This window comes from Quercus suber, unplaced genomic scaffold (assembly GCF_002906115.3).
Source record: "Quercus suber isolate HL8 unplaced genomic scaffold, Cork oak 2.0 scaffold_67, whole genome shotgun sequence".
In the NCBI taxonomy this organism is placed as follows: Eukaryota; Viridiplantae; Streptophyta; class Magnoliopsida; order Fagales; family Fagaceae; genus Quercus; species Quercus suber.
Genome location: NW_027069532.1, coordinates 1,203,449 through 1,211,099, shown reverse-complemented (window position 1 = coordinate 1,211,099; position 7,651 = coordinate 1,203,449). Strand labels below are relative to the sequence as shown.

General features: G+C 33.6%; 2 protein-coding genes across 2 annotated transcripts; both read left to right on the top strand.

Annotated features, from left to right (window-relative positions):
• The first annotated feature begins 265 nt into the window (after positions 1 to 265).
• Positions 266 to 1,294, top strand: LOC112028576 (major allergen Pru ar 1). The gene is made up of 2 exons (XM_024061275.2): positions 266 to 522; positions 722 to 1,294. The coding sequence occupies exons 1-2, from the start codon at positions 339 to 341 to the stop codon at positions 1,018 to 1,020; spliced, it is 483 nt and encodes a 160-aa protein (XP_023917043.1). The 5' UTR covers positions 266 to 338; the 3' UTR covers positions 1,021 to 1,294.
• Positions 1,295 to 4,177: 2,883 nt separating this feature from the next.
• On the top strand, positions 4,178 to 5,223 carry LOC112028497 (major allergen Pru ar 1). Its single transcript, XM_024061200.2, has 2 exons — positions 4,178 to 4,455; positions 4,656 to 5,223. The coding sequence occupies exons 1-2, from the start codon at positions 4,272 to 4,274 to the stop codon at positions 4,952 to 4,954; spliced, it is 483 nt and encodes a 160-aa protein (XP_023916968.1). The 5' UTR covers positions 4,178 to 4,271; the 3' UTR covers positions 4,955 to 5,223.
• Positions 5,224 to 7,651: the final 2,428 nt, after the last annotated feature.

Here is a 7,651-nt window from a genome sequence, read left to right as displayed (position 1 = left end):
GTCAATATTAACGACTTTACAGCATTTGGAATCAACTGGGTTATTTACTTATTTTATCAAACAATTTTTAAGGGTGCTTTCTTTGACTAAACTACAAATCCTTTTCCTAGATAATTTTGTCCTGTTGTCATAGTGGGAACATCCAAAAAGAGTGTTTGAAAACTCGAAAAATTCTTCAATCTAGAAGGGTAGACTCCCATACATGCAAGCTAACCTTAAGCCTCAGTCTATAAATACCATCCTCCAGTTCTTCACTTCTCACATCTAGCAAGCTCAAACTAGTACGACTAATCCTCATTATTCTTCCTTTGTTTACTTCCAAACTCTTTTAGGTCATCATGGGTGTTTTCACTTACGAAGCCGAGACCACCACTGGTATTTCACCAGCTAGGCTATTCAAGGCCTTTATTCTTGATGCTGACAACCTCATCCCAAAGATTGCACCACAGGCCATTAAGAGTGCTGAAATCATTGAAGGAAATGGAGGGCCAGGAACCATCAAGAAGATTACCTTTGGCGAAGGCTAGTTCCTATAATAATCTCTTAAGATAATATTAATTTGTTTAGCATCTTAGAAGTGCTAGTCTTATTGTTGAGAAAATTTTACTATGGATCGTTGCTATATATACTTTTAAAACTACCAACAATATACGTGTATATTTTTCGCTTTGATAGCATCATATGATAGTAGAAGTAACACATATTTTTATATATTTTGCAGGTAGTCAATTCAACTATGTGAAGCACAGGATTGATGAGATTGACCATGTAAACTTCACATACAGCTACAGTTTGATTGAAGGTGATGCTTTGACTGACATAATTGAGAAAATCTCATATGAGATCAAGCTAGTGGCATCACCTGATGGAGGATCCATCTTGAAGAGCACTAGCAAGTACCACACCAAAGGTGACCACGAGATCAAGGAAGAGCAAATCAAAGCTGGAAAAGAAAAGGCTGCAGGACTTTTCAAGGCTGTTGAAGGCTACCTCTTGGCAAATCCTGATGCCTATAACTAAAGCTTGTTTTCATTCTTGAGTGTTCCCTCTGTCATGACTTCATGAGTTAAAGTTTGCTTTATTTTTATTTATTTTTTTCTTTTCTATGATGTCCAGCAAATATGGTTTTGGGGTTGCAATTAAAAATAATACTGTTTTTGGTGTTGTAATCGTGTACTTGGAAGAGTGAAAAGTCAATGCTGTATCATTTTTTTTTTTTTTTGAGAAATAATGATGTATCATTTTGAATACATATAATGGAAGTCATTGGAAAATCATTACGGTGCTTGCAAAAGATTGGTCATTGGTGCATAAAAAATAACATGTTTTTTGAAAATTATTGGTAGTATTATCGACGTTGCAATTATTATTATTAATATTATTATTATTATTATTTTAAGAAATGCAATTATTATTATTATTATTATTTAAGCTTATATGTCATTTGTCTTCCAATTTGGCCAAACGAACATGTTAGGTAAGATAATTTGATAAAATCAATAGTAAATCGTGCTAGGGGTAGCAGTGCTTTTCAGAATATATCTTATATATATGTGTACATTTTAGCAATACACATTGGGAGTTGTGAGTTGGGAGCATGGTCAAAATCATTTGGAAAACCATGTCATTTAAAAGGAAATGGTTGAATTCTAGTTTGGACCCGTAATTAACTAAATAGCAGATATATTGACGGATTTCATGTATATATTTGATTCTAGGCGCAAGCAAATATCAACCTCGGTTATGGGCTCACCAAATCGGAAGTAATAAATATGATAAACAATAAAATGAATTCGTGGTCAAGGTGAGAAAAAAGGTTTCCTCCATCTCAAATGAATCAATTTATGATTTATATTAAATATTATGAGCGATATTACGTTTACAACAATTTTACAACAAATAACAGGTAGTTAGTTGTTATCGATTTAAATTTGAAAGTAATACTAAGATTACTTTTTTGCCCCAACAATAACAACCAGTAACAACCTTCTTTCACTTAGGATTTATTGTAAAAATGTTGTAGACATATCATTTTTCATATATTATAAATCTAAAAATGTATCTATTATCTTAATATTTAAAATTTTTAAATGATGTAACACTTTACACAATATTATTTTTTGAGTAAACAATAATTCTTATTAGAATACATACAAAAATTGTAATATTAGTGTTTTAAACTGAGTTTATAATACATTATATAACTAGAGTATAACTACAATATGGCCTAATTATACTTTATACATTATTAGATTTAAGGGATGAAATATGAATCATGAAAATTCACCATGGTCGTCCACTTTAATGGAGAACCTTGTGTCATTAGTAGACCATCAAGGAAAAAGATGCAACCGTTCAAACACATTCAACACATTAATGATAACTATTACTTATCGACCTTAGACTCCAATCAAGACAAAGACCATTACACATCGGGAAATGACCACCTGCAATTATGTATATGAAGACATTTATGAGTACAAAAGCTACTCAAGCTACCTATAAAAGGAACAATTTATCAATTTGCTAAGGTATGAGAAAAATACTACAAAATACTATCTGCATACATTATACATAGATGAAGACTAACTTAAGTATCAGAGGCTTTTCGTCGGGCACATCCTGGTGGTTTCTTTGATCAACTTTCTTTTTCTTGCAGAATTTTATAGAATTCTAAAAGACATTCTAGAGCTCCAAATTTTGATGAGTAACCCAATTGGTGATTTTTTGGCATCAACACAATAAATACACATTGACATAGAACCACCATGGGTACTTGGTGAAAAAGTGGATTTGAGCGTACGTACCAATCACAAGTTAACGCTTAAGCATATTGTGGATTCGGGTGTGTTGCTAGAATTTTTCTTGTTATTTTGGGCTTCAAGGTTGACACTACAAGCTGTTGAGTATGATCATGTGCCAATATGTTGTACTACAACTTCAATTGAAATCTCCCCCAACAATTCATATCATAGTAGATGGTGGTGTTTCTATCTAACTCTACACTTTCCCTTTGCTCGCCCTCCCTGTCCCCTTATTCCAAAAGGACCGTAAATAACAATGTCATCAAGGATGCATGCATTAGAAGTTAGGATAGGTGCTGCATCGCATAGGCAAAGTTTAAAATGGAAAATATATATATATATATATATATATGATAAATTGTAATTGATAGAACATAAAGTAGACTACAAAAAATAGTACAAAAAATTTGTATCCATTTTAATTTTTAATACATCTTATGATATTTGGACACTGAGTTCAAACCCCATTAGCCCCCTTTCCCCTATTTTCCTAGGGGGAAAAAACTTGTTACTAAGTGTTGTTTAATTTCCGCATATGGTTTGTTGCTTTTGTAGCTTTTCTAAGCATTTGGAAATTAAAATTATATATATGAAAAAATATTTTCATTAGGTGGCTCTCTAATCATTCATTAAAAAAAAAAAAAAATTGGCTCTCTAATAATTTCTTCTTCGGCTTCTTCTTTTTTTATATATGTATTATTAAAGAATCTTTTTAGGTCTGAAAATTTGTGAAGTCATAGAAGAAAAAAAAAAAAAAAAAAAAATCTTTTTAGATTTATTGGACCGGCCTTTTTTGGCTAGCGGCAGTCCGCAGCCATCATTGAATCAAAATTTTATTCTCTAGTGTAGGAGAATTGCACAGTGGTGTACGGTACTAGTCAAGCTTTTTAACAAAATGGGTCTTCCCTTAAAAAAAAAAAGTATCTAATTGTTTTATGTGACAAACATATGCAATATGCATTAGTACTTTTACATGTAAACACCGAACATGATAATACATGGACCTAAATCTATAATAACAAAGGGCGATTTCAGTCATTGCATTAATTATTTAGCGCAGAAAGTAGTACTCCTAAAGTTGAAGTAGAAAAAATTTTGATCCCTCATTTTATAATTTACTTGTATGGTCGACATTAACTACCGTACAGCATTTGGAATCAATTGGGTTTTTTACTTATTTTATCGAACAATTTTTGAGGGTGCTTTCTTTGACCAAACTACAAATTCTTTTCCTAGATAATTTAACCTGTTGTCATAGTGGGAACATCCAAAAAGGGTATTTGAAAACTCAAAAAATTCTTCAATCTAGAAGGGAATACTCCCATACATGCAAGCTAACCTTGAGCCTCGATCAATCTATAAATACCATCCTCCAGTTCTTAACTTCTCACATCTAGCAAGCTCAGACTAGTACGTCTAATCCTCATTATTCTTCCTTTGTTCACTTCCAAACTCTTTTAGGTCATCATGGGTGTTTTCACTTACGAAGCCGAGACCACCACTGGTATTTCACCAGCTAGGCTATTCAAGGCCTTTATTCTTGATGCTGACAACCTCATCCCAAAGATTGCACCACAGGCCATTAAGAGTGCTGAAATCATTGAAGGAAATGGAGGACCAGGAACCATCAAGAAGATTACCTTTGGCGAAGGCTAGTTCCTATAATAATCTCTTAAGATAATATTAATTTGTTTAGCATCTTAGAAGTGCTAGTCTTATTGTTGAGAAAATTTTACTATGGAGTTGCTATATATGCTTTTACAACAACCAACAATATAATACTTGTATATTTTTCGCTTTGATAGCATCATATGATAGTAGAACTAACACATATTTTTATATATTTTGCAGGTAGTCAATTCAACTATGTGAAGCACAGAATTGATGAGATTGACCATGTAAACTTCACATATAGCTACAGCTTGATTGAAGGTGATGCTTTGACTGACATAATTGAGAAAATCTCATATGAGATCAAGCTAGTGGCATCACCTGATGGAGGATCCATCTTGAAGAGCACCAGCAAGTACCACACCAAAGGTGACCACGAGATCAAGGAAGAGCAAATCAAAGCTGGAAAAGAAAAGGCTGCAGGACTTTTCAAGGCTGTTGAAGGCTACCTCTTGGCAAATCCTGATGCCTATAACTAAAGCTTGTTTTCATTCTTGAGTGTTCCCTCTGTCATGACTTCATGAGTTAAAGTTCACTTTATTTTTATTTATTTTTTCCTTTTTAAGATATCCAGCAAATATGGTTTTGGGGTTGCAATTAAAAATAATACTGTTGTTGGTGTTGTAATCGTGTACTTGGAAGAGTGAAATGTCAATACTGTATCATTTTTTTTATTGAGAAATAATGCTGTATCATTTTGAATACATATAATGGAAGTCATTGGAAAATCATTACGGTGCTTGCAAAAGATTGGTGCATAAAAAATAACATATTTTTTGAAAATTGTTGGTAGTATTATCGACATTGCAATTTGAACGGTTTTTAGACTCCTTAACCTAACCAGATTAACTTAGTTAATTAGCCAAGTGATTAACTTAGTCAAATTATGCAAATCTAGGTTAACATAATCAAACAATCATATCAAGAATATAAAGCAGCGGAAAAGTAAATAACACAATAATATGATGACCCAGGAAACCACACGGTAAAAACCTGGGAAGGATTTGACCTAGCTATCCTTAAGGTAAACTTGAATCCACTATCTTGAAAGAATCGAAGTTTATACAAAAGGACTTACAAGCTCCCCGCTTGACTTCTTAATGCTACCCACCAGTAGAACTTACTCACACGATCACGTGCAAGGTCTGAATCCACAGACTCCTTCTTTCTTGGATTCTCCACAAGATACAAGCACCCACGCTTGTTTTTCTTTAAACTTCAATGGCAGCAACTAAGTTGATCATCAAGGTGTAGATAATATCTCCTCCTTAAAAACCCTAAACTTTGTGTAAAGGAAAGTTCCTCTAGATCTCACAAGAGATTTACACAAAATAACAATATGAGCAACAAGGACTGCAACCGAAAAGGTGGCTAGGGTTTTCTTTATATACTAGAAGAATTAGATCTGAAACCCTAATCTTTAATGAACTTGGGCTAAGTTCGAAATTTTGCATAAAAAACATTATGCCCGAGATTCAATCGATCAATTGAGTCTAAGCTTCGATTAATCGAGCCAGGCCGAAAGTCACTAATACTTTTTGCAGCCACTCGATTCTAACTTTACATAAACACACAACTTTGAGCAAGCCTAAATAAGACTAAACAACCTATTTTGATCATGGTTTGCCAATATTACACATTAGAGTTCTAAATACATCAAATCCTAAGTCTTTAGAACTTAACACAATTATTATTATTATTTAAGCTTATATGTCATTTGTGATTTGTCTTCCACTTTGGCCAAACGAACATGTTAGGTAAGATAATTTGATAAAATCAATAGTAAATCGCAGTGCTTTTCAGAATATCTTTTTTTATTATTATTATTTTTTTATGGGAAACTTCATGAATATCTTTTATATATATATATATATATATATAATAGTACATTTTAGCAATACACATTGGGAGTTGGGAGCATGGTCTAAATCATTTCGAAAAGCATGTCTTCTAAAAGGAAATGGTTGAATTCTAGTTTGGACCCGCAGTTAACTTTATTTATTTTTATTTTATTTTTTTTTATGAACGGACACGTAGTTAACTAAATAGCAGATATTGTGATGGATTTCATGTATATAATGGATTCTACACAAAAGCAAAATATCAACCCCGGTTATGGGCATACCAAATCGGAACTAATAAATATGAAAAGCAATAAAATGAATTTGTGGTTAAGGTGAGAAAAAATGTTTCCTCCATTTAAAATGAATTAATTTTATGATTTAGATTAAATATTATAAATTTAAAAATGTACATAATATAGCGTCATTTTTAGGGTTGTCCACGACCCACCTGGACCCGACAAACCGCCCGGAACCCGACCATCTTCACTCGAAATTGCTCGATCAAAGCTGGATTTCGATCGGACGCGGGTTGCCGGTGCAAGGACCCGAGCCCATCGGTTCGAGTTGTGGGTTAGTTGTCTGAGAAATCGACGAACCCGACCCGCCCGATGAGCTCTTCTTCCTTGTTGGAAATCAAGAGTTTCAACCAAAAATTGGTAAGTCCAAACTCTTCGTCTGACGATAGAGGTATATTTCGGCCAGATCCATCAAGATCTCGGCCCGATCTTTATAGATATAGGAAATATCGACCAAATCTTGTTAGATCCGATGAGATTCGGAAATATTTCGGCCAAAATCCGGCCAAATTTCTCTCCTCTCCGGCGAACCCGAAACCGATTGAAATGGATCCGAAATCAATACGACTCGAACCGGAAGACTCAAAACTCTGGCCGGGTCGGTTACGGGTCAAAATTTTGTCCACTCGATGAAGTCAGGTCGAGTATGGGTTGGGCACAAACCCGACCCGGCCCGCCTAGTCATTTCAAATATGACATTTTATACCTTATTGAATTTAAGAGATGAAATATGAATCCTAAAATGGATTCTTTTTTATTTTGTGTGAGATGGAGAGGATCATGTCTATAACGGTGGACATTCCACCCTTTTTGTAGAATTTAAATGTTTGGTAGAATATCTTGAAAAAAAAAAAAAAGGAAAAAAAAAAAATTCTGATATGGATGCTTCAAAGTTACCATGCTAATTTTTTGAAGAGATTAAGTTGGATACCACATTGGTTCAAACCATACACCCAATGATTCATTGGTATGTATATTATTAAAGATATCAAGTCCAAATTTTAGTCAATGCCTAAATCTATTATATAAAACAAGA

Bases quoted from the DNA above. Each gene is read 5' to 3' on its own strand.
- LOC112028576 (XM_024061275.2), top strand. From the start codon at position 339: ATGGGTGTTTTCACTTACGAAGCCGAGACCACCACTGGTATTTCACCA. The intron at 523-721 runs GCTAGTTCCTAT...TATATTTTGCAG, and splicing joins GAAGATTACCTTTGGCGAAG to GTAGTCAATTCAACTATGTG.
- LOC112028497 (XM_024061200.2), top strand. From the start codon at position 4,272: ATGGGTGTTTTCACTTACGAAGCCGAGACCACCACTGGTATTTCACCA. The intron at 4,456-4,655 runs GCTAGTTCCTAT...TATATTTTGCAG, and splicing joins GAAGATTACCTTTGGCGAAG to GTAGTCAATTCAACTATGTG.